The following is a 13209-nucleotide window of genomic DNA, read 5'->3' on the forward strand; positions in this document are numbered from 1 at the left end:
GCGTTTTTTTTTGAAGAGGCACGGTTTTGCCTTCGCGAGAGGCACGCTCGTGCCTCTCTTGAAAGGGGAAAAATGCGTTTTTTTGCGAGAGACACGGTTTTGCTTTCATAAAATGCACGGTTTTGCCTTCGCGAGAGGCACGCCCGTGCGTCTCCCGAAAAAGGGAAAAAACGCGTTTTTTGTTTTCTTTTTTTCGTGAGAGGCACGGTTTTTCTTCCACGAGAGGCACGGTTTTGCCTTCACGAGAGGTACGACCCGTGCCTCTCGAAAAGGGAAAAATCGCGTTTTTGTTTTTTCTATCTCGTGAGGCACGATTTTTTGTCCCAGTTTTTTCTTCTGATTTTTTCGTAAAAAAAAGTTCATCAAAACCTATCAACATGGGATCTAGTTTTAAAAATCTCGACGCGAGAAAGTCAACGGTGAAAATGGTTCGAGATTTGGATGCACAGTTTAGGAGAAAAAATATTTTAAAAATACGGATCTACGAAAAAAGAAAAAACTCCCAGGTTGCGACAAGTGACACGCATGCAATGCGCCACTTGTCGCAACTTGTAAAGGTGGGATTAATCGTTGAAAGGTGTATTCGCTAATTAGTGATTTCGTAGTCATCCCTACTTCGGTTGGTTTGTTGCTGGTTGAACAGTTAACCATTGACCTTTCATCGATTGGTCGTTGACTTGTTGACAAAAAATGTGATCTGGAAAAGTTGTGAGTTTGAAAAGAAAGTTCATAAATTTGAAAAGTGTACGCAAAATTAATATTTTTTATGAGTTTGACAAAATGTTCACCAATTTGAAAAAACTTGTGGAATCAAATAAAGTTTGCAGATTTAAAAAAATGTTCACGGGTTTGAAGAAAGGTTTGGGAATTTGGGAAAACATTGCAAGTTTCGTAAAATCATGGACTGAATAAAACATTGCGGATTCAAAAAAAGCTTACAGTGTTGAAAAAGTTTGTGGTTTTGTAAAATGTTTGCGCACTTAAAAACATTCATGAAATTTTAACATTTTCAAGATTATTTAAAAAATGTTCATTGATAATTTTTTACATGTTTTAAAATATTAAATAAAAAAGAAATAAAAACTTGAAGTTAAATTTAAAAATACGAAATAAATCCCGGCCAACAAAACATGTGAAAAAATAAGCAGAAAACACACACAAAACAGGATGGGAAGCTTCACAAAATCGGAGGTTTATATGGGCTGGCCCATCAAAAACGCGTTTGAGCCCTATCCATGAATAGTGTAGGAGAGAACGAATATATGGTTGGATGATTAGGGGACAGTGATATTGACAACCAGGAGAATTCAAGTCCTAGAGTTGACATTAGTAATCACATTTTTTTAGATTTATTGTAGATCTTTCGACTATGTGCATTCAATGGGAGGAGAGACGTTTCCATCAATTATGAAGGCGTCTATGCTAACTTCGTTAATCTCAAAATGATGTGCCGGCTCGGTTCCTTGAAATTGTTTATAAGGATAGGGTGTTGGTGCATGCATTTATGAGATGAATGTATGTATGTATATATGAGCGTCTACGTTTGTATCATGTTTAAAAAACATAATAACGTAAAAGAAGATAGAGGAGTCAAGAAGCATGTGTTTCATGAGGAAGAGAACAAAAAGCAGCTGAAGATGGGGGTTAACCGAAGAAAAGTGGGCTACTAGATATGAAGAGTAATTGCAGGGCATATATACCAATTTGAGGAGCTTATTTGACAGAAGAGTGCTCATCTAGGGCAACTTTCTATTATCTTTCCTTGGTTGAGTGGCATGTATGTGCCAATCAAGATAATTCATATTTGTTGGCGAATGGAATGCATCTCAGGTACACAAACTAGTAGGTATCAGAGGATTAATGTTGAACCCTCAAAGACAAATGATTGATTTAACTATTCAAAGCAATTTACACACCAGCACATGTTCCTCGATCTTTCCACTGGAGGCATGGTCATGAGTTTCATTAATTCATTTCATTCTTTGTTCTATTGTGGAATTGAACCACTAGCACTCGATCCTTTTGCAAAGATCATCCTCACTCGATCTTTTTTCGTACGTTTGTTTTGAATAAATGTTTTGTCTTTTGAACCACGCGTCCAAATCCCGAAACGTTTTCACTGATATATTTCTTGTGCCGAGATGTTTGAAACTAGATTTGATGGATGTTAATAGGTTTTGATGATTTTTTTCCCAAAAATACCTGTAAGAAAGAAAACCGAAGATGTTTTTTTCCTTTTTCCGAGAGACACACCTGTGCTTTTCGCGAAAATAAATCTGTTCCTTCACAGAAAGCAAAGGAAAAAACATATATACACTTTTTCCTTTTCAAGAGGCACAACCGTGTCCCCAAGGAAGCAAATTTGTGCCTCCATGATAAGATTATATTTTCTTCTCATGGAGGCAAAAAACATATTTTGTTTTTTCCGAAGGCATAACTATGCTTCTCATGGAAACAAATATGTACCTCCATGAAAAGCAAATCCGCGCTTCTCATATTTTTTTTTCCAAGATACACAGTTGTGTTTCTTGTAGAAGCAAATATGTGCCTTCACGAGAAGCAAATCTGCGACTCTTGTAGAGAGTTATATATGTGCTTTTCACGAAAACAATATGTGCTTCTTGTGGAAGCACCTAGTACGCGGCACGCGGCGGCGGCTGGACGCACCACTTAACGCGCTCTCAGCCCACCAAGCTGACTCTTGCAGGGCTCCTACAATGGATACCCCTTGACTAGTTGTTCTCACTTATAGCGGATTCGGAGATTCCATTCACGCTTTAGGGTCCGGTTTGCCATTGTAGCACCTATATGGGCTAGCCTATCTTGTGTTTCTTCGCTTACCAGGAAATTCGTTCACTCTTGTTACTTTCAAAAGAAAACCTGCTTATGATAAATTTGCTCTCATTAAGAAAAAGTCAACTACCAGTTTGTACATTTTTTAAAAGTTTGATTTTTCTTGAAAATAAAAATAAATAAAATGTTCATTTCTTTTCGAAAACTTCATGTTTCTTGAAATATTCATAGTTTAATAATTTTTCTTGAATTTTAAAATGTTCACAAATTTAAAAATGCTCATCATTTTATTTAAAATAGGAAACAATAAATGTAAAAAAGAAACACATAAAATAAAAAATCTCGCAAGATGCGTCTAGAAGCTTCCCAAACCGGGTGTAAGGGTGGCTACTACATGAGGCAATCTAGTTACCGAATCTTTATCTAATAATAAAGAGGCTATCGCTTCCGTCGGAAAACCCACCGAAGTGATTTTACAAAAAAAATCTTACTGTTTATGACATTAAACTCGTAGTATATATTAAATATATTTTTAAATACTCATATCTTTTAAACCGTAACTCCAAATTTAACATATTATACATGGAATTTGATTAGAAAAATATGTAGAATTTAAATATGATTATTTTATCTGTTAAACGTTTAATAAAAATACTATCTAGGGTGCAATCTTAATAAATAAGTCATTATTCGTCTTTCTTTCATACCGGTACTCATCGGGGTTGGGAATGAACACGTCAACAAAATCAGGATTAGAGATGAAACTGAAGGTCACTTGACTGATTCTTTGTACGTATTAAATCTACATGCAAGACGTATTAAAATAGAAGACCTGTGAAATTTTAAACTGCATTTTTGTAGGATAAGACCATCTTTATTTGTATGGTAACTATAAATTCTCAAATTATAGACATTTTTTATAAATTAAGAGCGTGTGCCGTGTGGTATTTCTTTCTCCCGTTGCAACGCATGGGTCCTTTTGCTAGTAATAATAAAGCAGGTATCGCTTCTGTCATCCATCGCATCCGTCGTTGGCAATTTAGCACAAAAGCCCCTCCGTTTTTGGGTATTCAACCCGCCGTCCAGATTTAAGTGATGAAGAAAAACGTTTCAGATTAAAAAGAAAAACACCCCCAGCTCACCTTATCCACCCCGTCCTCCACCGCGGGATCCTCTCTTCGGCGATGTCGAAGCACTACAGCAGCGTGGCCAACACCATGCCGATGGTCCGCAGCGCCACCGTCTCCCCGGGGCACCCCGTCCTCCATCGCGGGATCCTCTCTCCGGCGATGTCGAAGCACTGCAGCGGTTGGCCAGCACCATGCCGATGGTCCGGTCCCGATCTGAGGAGGAGGCCGGTCCGTCGACGGCGGCTCCGGCACCGACGAGTGTCGCGGCGGCGGTCAGAGGTGGAGGCGAGGCCGAGGGGCACGTGGGGCAGCCGGATCCATGGTGAGCCGGGCCGGATCAGGCGGCGGGCGCAGGCACCATGCGGCGGGGCGGCGAGGCTGGAGGCGGCGGCGCACGACAGCGGAGGCGCGCGGGGCGGCGAAGTGCGGCGGCGGCGGCACGCGCAGTGCAGGCGGCGGGGCGGCCACGCCCCCCAACGAGGTTTGATTCCGTTGGTTCTTCCCATGGTATTGTTATTGTTCATATCTGTTCGTCTTGCAGACATGGAACCATAGGCTCCAGCAGAACCCGTCGGTCTACAACGGTACCAAGTTTCAGGTATGCACGACCTCTTTGTGTATATGTATTATGGAAGCTATTTATCTCCTTTGGTGATACATGTATGCGCTTGATTTCGGCCAAAGATGGATGCACACTTGACCAGTGATGAGCAATTTGTGCTTGACGCCAATAGTGTTACTCCCATTTTATGTAATTTAGATTAGAAATCTGCTGTATGCCAAATTGGTACTGAGCACTGACAAAAGAGTTGTGCAATGTGGTGCAGCGTTTCATGTTGCCTACAATTTCTGGAACATGGATGCATTGGAGTTTGTTAAACATAGGAGTTCCCTATGTTCGATACTCCTTACCGCGATCTATTTCAGTAATTAATCTAAACTCCAATAAGATGGGATGATGTCCCTCAGCTGACTGTTTTGGAAAGGAAGTTGCATGTCATTCAGATGGCATAAATTTGGATCTTTACTTTTATTTTCCTTTCCCAATGCTCAACTGAGTTAGCCACATGTTTTATTTATGAACTTGCTTAGTGTTCCTTTTACATCTGAACTTGTGTGATTGCAATATATTTCTTTTTAGTGTTCCATTTACAGATAAAACATGCCATTAGGACTTCTACTATGCTATTTTTATCGGTCTTCCTTTATCCCCTTAATTGCATATCCATGTACTAGCATTCATACTCTTGGTCACCCTGAAAAATTTTCAGTATGGAGGGCATGCCTTCCACGGCAGTGATGAATCAAATCAGGAGTACTGTATCTTACTTCATTTGGGACTCACAGATTATATATTTGCTTGGTCTTTCTTATCCTATCCGTATAACTACCCTATAGTTCCCAGTATGTGATGTTTTCAGTGCAACACCTCTATCTAACATCAGTATTAACTTACAAACAACAGGACATTTGTTGGAACAAACCTCAGTCCACTGTGGAAAAAAAATTGTCCCCTCTGAAGGTAAAGGTTACCTAGAAGATAGAATCTTAGATGCCTTCGTCACATCTTGCTCTTGTAGATCGCCTTTTTGCATCTCTAACTTCAGAAAGATTTAGTTTACATAATCTCATGAATTTATATTTCTTTCATTGCTCAAGCTTATACAAATTTAAACGCATAACAAAGTTTGTCCCACCTTTATTATTACTGTACAAATTTGTTGATGTATCATTTGCTGGATATCACCACGCAGAGTAGACGAGAAGAAGAACATCCGGCAAACCGTTCAATATCACCACGCAAAGCAGAAGTAAGTTGACTGCTTGAAACCCCAGCCCATGCTTGCTCCTCTTTGTTAACCCAGCTATATAAATACTAGCTGCTGAAATACTTGAATTATGTTACCAATTTGCTGGATCGCTTTCTTTCTTCTCGATAACATGTTGTTTGATTTCTACTATGGTTCTTGTACAGTTGTACTGTGGAATTTTGCTCTTGATAAATTAAAAAGTCTGCAATTTTTGGGCAGTATGTTGAATTTTATGTTTTACGATTAATTCAGTAACCAAGAAATACTTAGTGATTTGACTACTACAGTGAGTTGGTTTTGCTTTCAGTACCTTCCATCCGAACACGTTTTATAGAAATGAAGAACAAGTAAAATTAAACAACTGAACACTGACTAAATGAGAAGAAACTGTATAGGTAAGGGAGCTAAAAAGGGAGACTAAAGATTAACTGAAAGAGACTGATAAAAAATTAAGAAAAAAAGACAAACTGAAGAAAGAAGATACATACTGAGGGGCTAAAGAGTAAACTGAAGACTGACAAGAAATATTGGTGGACTGTCATGTTAGTTCAAAACTAACTACTCACTTTAGCTATGGATCGGTATAGATAATTAGGGGCAACAAAATAGCTACAGAAAGTTGGAAGAGAAAAAAGTTGTAGAGCCAGAGGTAGCTTGCCTCATTGATTGGTAATCTGAGTACATTTTATGAAGAAGATTGTTGTGTGCTAAGTTGGTTTCTTTTATATAAATGGAGTCGGGAAGGGCCTTCCTGATTGTCTAAAATGAAATTTATGAAGAATAGGTAGAAAAACAGATATAGATCTGTGCAACACAATGGCGAGATGAATGCCAGAGAACATCACACGAAGATATAATTCTTAGCTCAAACACAAATTATATTATGACATTTTCTCGTAAGCATAGGATCACTTAGTAAGAGAAAATATAAATATACAGATGCAAATTTTACTTTCCTAAGAAGAAATAAAGATTTTACTAGCGGAAACAGTGTCTCAAAGAAATAACAGTAGTGTATAATGACATGCAACATTCTGTAATCATTCACCGTGGTGGTCTTCTGAAAAAAGCTAGAGCTCTGCTTTTTTGAAAACCTGATCACCTCAAGCATGTGGTTCCGTTAAAATTCAGATAAACATACAGATACGTCCACTTCTAGCATAGCACTTGATTTAAATTGATGAGAACACACATAGCTGGCTACACTACATTCAAAGAGCCCATGTTCGGAGTAGCTCCCTACCGATTTCCTGAAACCCCTGCTGTTCACACAAACTACACCCCAACACAGACCTCAACTGTGCCGACTACTAACAGATCCAAACCGGCTTAATTTCTTTTAGAAAATCAGTGTGCAGAGATTACTCGCTGACACCGGTCGGCCCCTCCCATCCATCTCCATCTCTCTCTCTCACCCAACGAGCACCTCGCCCCTCTCCTCTAGGTTGGGAACGCAGTCGAAACTGAAGAAGTGACATACACATAGCCACAAAGGAAAATCCAAAAAGAGAAGACCCCCAGGCCCCAGCCCTCTCCAACCCCCCACCCAGGTTGGTCATTTGAGAAAACAATGAAACCCACAATCTGTTTAAAACCATGAACAAACAACCCCAAACTGAAAAGACAGATACTTTCAGAATCGCTTGCTGAGATGTGCGACTCCAGATCTAAGGGCCCCAAAATTTGACTAGGCACGAAATCAAAATCAGTCGATTGAAATTTAGCAAAAATTATAAAATAAATCATACAGTTCAGCAACTGCAAACTGAGCCTAAGTATTTCTAAAGAACTGGTCGGGAAGTTCAAAATGGTTGCCCCTTGGAAAGCTACAAAATTGTCAGTCACCGCTGCCGACGAATATTATCACCTGAAACATTCGCCACAACAGGTAGCTGCCTTATCCGGGACAGCAAGACAGAGACCTCCTATGTCGTGAGACCCATCCATTCCTCCGAGTTGCCTGCTTCGCTCACCAGAATTGAGACCATGGATTGGAGCGCTTTCACCCTCTCATATGATCTACCATGATCAGAAGATATCGAACCGCCACATGGCTTTCCTGCCCCAAGTGCGAAAGCGGTTGCAAGCAACTTGTGATCTCGCAAGTTTTCCATCTCAGGCTTGTGTCCATAGTTGAAAAATCAGAAAAGCGTTATTTGTCACAGAACAGAAAAGACCAAGGCTGCATTTGTAAATCCTCCAGCCAATGCTAGGTTCTCAACATTGATCTTATAAACTTAGCAGAATAGGCCCTTTGATCTGTTATAATTGTCACTGTAATATCATTATTATTAAAAAGTAATCCAATTTTTATGTAAGCATTACATTATATTTTAAAACTTTAAAAGAAACTCCTTCCGTCCAAAAATAGATGTCTTACATTTAACATTATAATTAACATTTATTAAAACTAATGCCGCATAATGGGAAAACAAGTAGGTTCTGCACTTTTTTCTAGCCCGGTGCAACGCACGGGCATTTGTACTAGTGTGTACTAAAATTTATTGTTTTTCGTTCGGTAAGTCGGTAGGCCCATGTAGTAGACTCCCTTACACCGGTTTTGGAAAATTTATAGAAGCTTTCAATTTGGTTTTTCTTTTTAAATTTCTTGTGATTCTTTTTCTCGTTTATTGATTCCCCTTTATGGAGGTCTCAGTTGGCTTTGTCATTGGATATATTGTGTATTGTGTCAGTTTAATACAGTAGATAACCAGAAACCGTTGTAGTCACGCGTCAAGGATGTATGCATTCATGTTGAAAATCATTAATAAATCTGAGCGTTGTATTGCTGCCATTGCATTTGATCTTACTGCACCGCGAATTTCTAACACACCATTTATATGCCAAAGTGCTAAAAAAAGTTGTTTCACGACATGCCGAAAAGGAGATACTATCGAACAAGAATTTGCCAAAGTTGTTTGACGGCACCATGTTGAAAAGTAGACATTATTGAACACGAATAACAAGTTTATTGAATAAAAAAAGGGAAGGCATCGATTCTCTCGTCTTTTCAGAAATGTCTGATGTGAATGGGAGAGCATCAATAGTTGGCGATGATTCATGCAAAGCCCCCCCCTGCAAATATGATTCATGCATAGCAGCTGCATACGTGAATCATTTGTAATCAAGACATGCAAAGAACACGAAACAGTGAACGGATCACATTATGACGCAAGCAGCCGGTTGATCCTCCTCGCAGATAGTCCGGTAGCCGCCGCTGTATCCGCCGCAGTACGGCGTGCGTGCGCCACCGTAGCAACCGGCTGGCGGCGGCAGCGCCACGGCGGCGGTGTAGCCGTAGGTCCTGCCGCAGTCTGAGCACCTGCAACTTGCGTAGTACCCCTGGTAGCATGACGCGCAGCACATGCAGCGGCACGGGCCCACAGGCCGCGCCGGCAGCGAGGGGATCTCCACCATCGGCGGCCCGGGCCACGGCCCCATCTCTCCCATCGGGTGCCTCCTCTCCCTCGGGTTCTTGTGGCACTCCGGCCCTGCTTCTGGCACGAAGTGGACCTGCATCTCCTTTGGCGCCTCAAGCTCGGCCGGTCGCTCTTTCGGCCTCTCCTCCTCCCTGACCGCCGGCATCGTCGCTGACATCTCTCTGTCCGGAGGGGGCGGCTGAGGGTGGTATTCCGGTGGCTGCTCAGCGGGCGGCTGAGGGTGGTATACCGGTTGCTGCTCGGTGGGCTGTTGAGGGTGGTATTCCGGTGGCTGCTCGGTGGGCGGCTGCTGGTGGTATGCCGGTGGCTGCTCAGTGGGCGGGGGCGGCTGGTAGTATGTCTGTGGCTGCTCGGTGGGTGGCTGAGGATGGTATGCTGGTGGCAGCTGCTCAGCGGGCGGCGGCGGTGACTCCTTCCCCTTCCCCTTTGATTTTGATTTCTTTTTGCGGCTGTTGCTCGGCGGTGGCCCGGCCATCTGCTCCGGCTTGCCGTCGCCCATGATCTGGACGCCCTTGATCACCTTGCCTCCTTTGCATCTGATCTTGCATGATAGCTTGTGTGGATCGAACGGCCCGTCGATGATGACTGCGTTGTTGTTTGTGTCGAAGGAGATCGTCCTAATCCTCTCTTGATCTGTGCAGGTAAGAAATTTGTGCTCGTGATTGGTATAGCAAGCTCATGTGAAGAGTTTCTTTGTGACTGAGATGCATGAACGAACATATAGCACTACTGCAATACATTCAGATGTTCTACGCACCTTGAAGGTTGCAAAGAATCTTGCGGATCTTTTTGTAGCACAGGTGGCAATCAAGGTCGACCCTTAAGATTATAGTGGAGATCTGTGTAGACAGAAGCATCAGTGAAGTAAATCGTTAGTACTAATGAAGCCTCATATATAATCAGGTCTCTAAAATTTTATGAATAGGCAAAAATGTATGGTTGAGATGTCATGAACTCATGACCTCTTTGGTCCATGGGAAACCAAAATATGGGAATTTAGTTACTTGACTCATTTGATGCTAGTAATGTCTGTAGGAATATGAAGTGAGAGAAGAAGGCACAAATACAAATTTCCACGAGGTTTAACCACTATTTTCCACTAGGTGGGGTTTAACCTCTTCTTAGAAATCCTATGAAGAAATTGCGTTGCAAGAAAACAATCCACAGAAATTGATGGTCTCGCTTCTTTTATCGAAATGATCCTAAAAACAAATTTCCGACGCGCAGAAATCATGCAAAAATCTTATGAAAATCTCTGAGGTTTTGTTGCCAAGTTTTTTCTTCTTCAAAAAGGAGGTTATCACGTTTTGTTGCCAAGTGAATGACTAAGTCAGAAAATGGGAAACAACATGCATATGGACACATGGGTTTTGAATTACGAGAAGTATATACTTTTGCAGGCATCGATAGAAACTTGTAGCTCCTACTTTGTTTTTCTCCATAGAAAAAAAAACTTAGTTTTTCTCCATAGAAAAAAAAAACTTTGTTTTCTCTATAGAACGAATCACTCACAAAGAGATGAACCCTAGAACGGACTAGCTGCAAACAAGAGAGAGAGAGATCACCTGATCTGACATGCTCTTGTTGTGAGTCAGTGACCTAGCTGGTTTTGTCGCAGAGAGAGAGAGAGAGAGGCGCAGGAGAAGAGAGGGGGCGGGGAGAGATATATGTATGCAAGTGCAGAGAGAGAGAGGCGCAGTGGAAGAGAGGGGGGCGCGCGCGCGAGAGAGAGAGAGAGAATTTTGTATGGTTGACAGATAACAGTGTGACACCTGGTCGTCTGGTTGAAGGCAGAAGCTTCGGATGATTTATCGAGCCCAACCTTTTGAAAACTCAGAGATGAAAACTGCAGCTGGCCACACCAAGTCACCAACACAGTTAAATCCTTCTAGGCTTCTAGCCAGTTCTCTTTCGAGAAAAGGTAGAAGATCGATGCTGGCGAATGTTGCCACCTAATTAAGTACGAAGTGAGGCCATGGAATCGGGTTCTTGCCATTAAAGAAGCTTTTAGTCCTGATGCCATTGATGTGGGCTTAGCACAACTTGGAAAGAAACAAGAGCTTGTTGCTTACGGAAGATAACAAAGGAATCCCTCGAGCATGGAAGTCGCGCGGGGGACTACACCTACAGGTCCGCGAATCAAAAATCAAAATGAGTTATATTCTTTGAATAGCGAGAAAACTGGAACATGTATGATCGCGTGTGAAGTATTATGAGATGACTTGAAAACTGACAATTCCCGCCCTTGCAAGAAACTTCATGAAAAAAGTAACACCTCCTAGCTATCTCCTAAATAAATCACTAAGCTACACTTAAAAGGAAGCACTTTTTTTTTAAGAAAACTTTCAATCTATTCACCAACCTTTAAAGAGCACCATAAATAAAAAATACACCCAGGTCCGTAAATCACCTAGCGACGACTACAAGTACTGGGATGAGTCGAAGGCGCACCGTCGGGAGTGCCCCTCCCTCATCGGAGCCACACAAATCTTGTTGTAGTACACAGTCGAGAAATCGTCGTGCTAAGGCCCCATAGGGCTAACACACCAGAATAACAATCGGAATAGACGAAGAGAAGTGTACATCAAAAGGATCCAACCTATAGAAAAACATAGAGGAACGAAGACCGGATCCACGTAGATCCACCGAAGACAAATGCCGATTGAATCCCATGAGATCCATCGGAGACAAACATGCACACACCCTCCGATGGCGCTAGAAACAACACCGGAACGAGGGCTACGCGAGGAGGATCACATTCCATCTATAAAGAGTCGCCACCGCGTCACATATCTAAGCATGACACAAACCCTAAGAAAACTAAAAAGTATGAAATAACGAAGCCCTCCAACCGGCAAGGGCCGGTATCCACCGTGCCTTCATGATCCTAAGACCACAGGAGACGAGGTAGACCAATGACAACGCCGAGAGGAGGCACGAGAAAGCCTCATCAACTCCCCCAAGCTTAAATTTGATCATTATAGAGAAACATACATAAAAATTAGAATAATAAGAAACTCAGTTGTTTAAACTGAAATAAGGAAAAGATTTTGGTTCACTTATGATTGGTGCGCCTACATACCCTTTGCTTCTTGACCTGAAAACTTAGTGTAGTTGTAGTCGTGGCATGGTTATTATGCAAATGTTAGTGAAGCAAGATAGTCAGCAAAAAGTTCTTGCTCAACTCGATAAAATAAAATGGTAGCACTTAATTCTATTTCCTCTTGTTAACACTTGCTTGCCGGGAATGCATATAAGATTTTTTTTCTTTGGTTTGAGCAATGAAAACATGAATTAAAGAGTAAAAAATATGTAAAGACAACATGATTCTACAGTAACTCGCTAACACACCCATGGGTGCCTCATTATCGAGGCTCTCAAGCACTTTGTTTTCATCATTGTTTGCAGAAACTTTTGTTGTCACGTGATGGGATTATGCCAAATAAGTGATCATGCAAAAGGTTCTGCAGTAGCTTAAATTTTTGGGAACTACGAACCAATATGTTGTCTCTTCGTGAGCTCTTGTGATGAGTCCTCGTTATTTACCACATACACACACTAGTAGAACACAGGGCTTTGGTCCTGGCGTGATAAGAGCATTAGTCCCGGTCAACTTACGAACTGGGACTAATGCGTGCATCAGTCCCGGTTCGAGCAGCCAGGACGCCGGTCGGGCCCCGGCTGACATCAGTCCCGGTTCTTCTAGGACCTTTAGTCCCGGTCCATGCCACAAACCGGGGATAAATGGACTGGCTCCTGGCGCAACCCCTTTAGTCCTGATTCGTGTCTGGAACCGGGGCTAAATGGCTATCTTCAGTCCCAGTTCTAGACACCAAGCGGGACAAAAATATTGCCTATATATATGCTTGTCCCTGCCCACTCACTCCTCCCATTTTTGGCCGGACAACGTGTGGAGGTGTGTGCTACTCTAGTTCTCACCTCCTATGCACATGAGGTGTTTGATGAAATGCCCGAGCCAGTTCAAATTAACCTTTTAGTTTGCACATGTGTAGGGTGTCGTCTCGTCCCCGTGCA

The 13209-nt window shown here is 41.9% G+C and overlaps 1 protein-coding gene across 1 annotated transcript; it reads right to left on the reverse strand.

Annotated features, from left to right (window-relative positions):
* Positions 1-8629: 8629 nt before the first annotated feature.
* LOC123431057 (early nodulin-75-like) lies at positions 8630-10889 on the reverse strand. The gene is made up of 3 exons (XM_045114870.1): positions 10740-10889; positions 9932-10013; positions 8630-9807 (listed from the first exon to the last, which is right to left on the reverse strand). The coding sequence occupies exons 1-3, from the start codon at positions 10749-10751 to the stop codon at positions 8894-8896; spliced, it is 1008 nt and encodes a 335-aa protein (XP_044970805.1). The 5' UTR covers positions 10752-10889; the 3' UTR covers positions 8630-8893.
* Between the last annotated feature and the right edge of the window lie 2320 nt (positions 10890-13209).

The sequence above is a fragment of the Hordeum vulgare genome, chromosome 2H, assembly GCF_904849725.1.
Source record: "Hordeum vulgare subsp. vulgare chromosome 2H, MorexV3_pseudomolecules_assembly, whole genome shotgun sequence".
Lineage (NCBI taxonomy): Eukaryota > Viridiplantae > Streptophyta > Magnoliopsida > Poales > Poaceae > Hordeum > Hordeum vulgare.

Coding starts and splice junctions, on each gene's coding strand:
- LOC123431057 (XM_045114870.1), bottom strand. Junction 9,808..9,931: donor GATTCTTTGCAACCTTCAAG/GTGCGTAGAACA, acceptor TTACCTGCACAG/ATCAAGAGAGGATTAGGACG.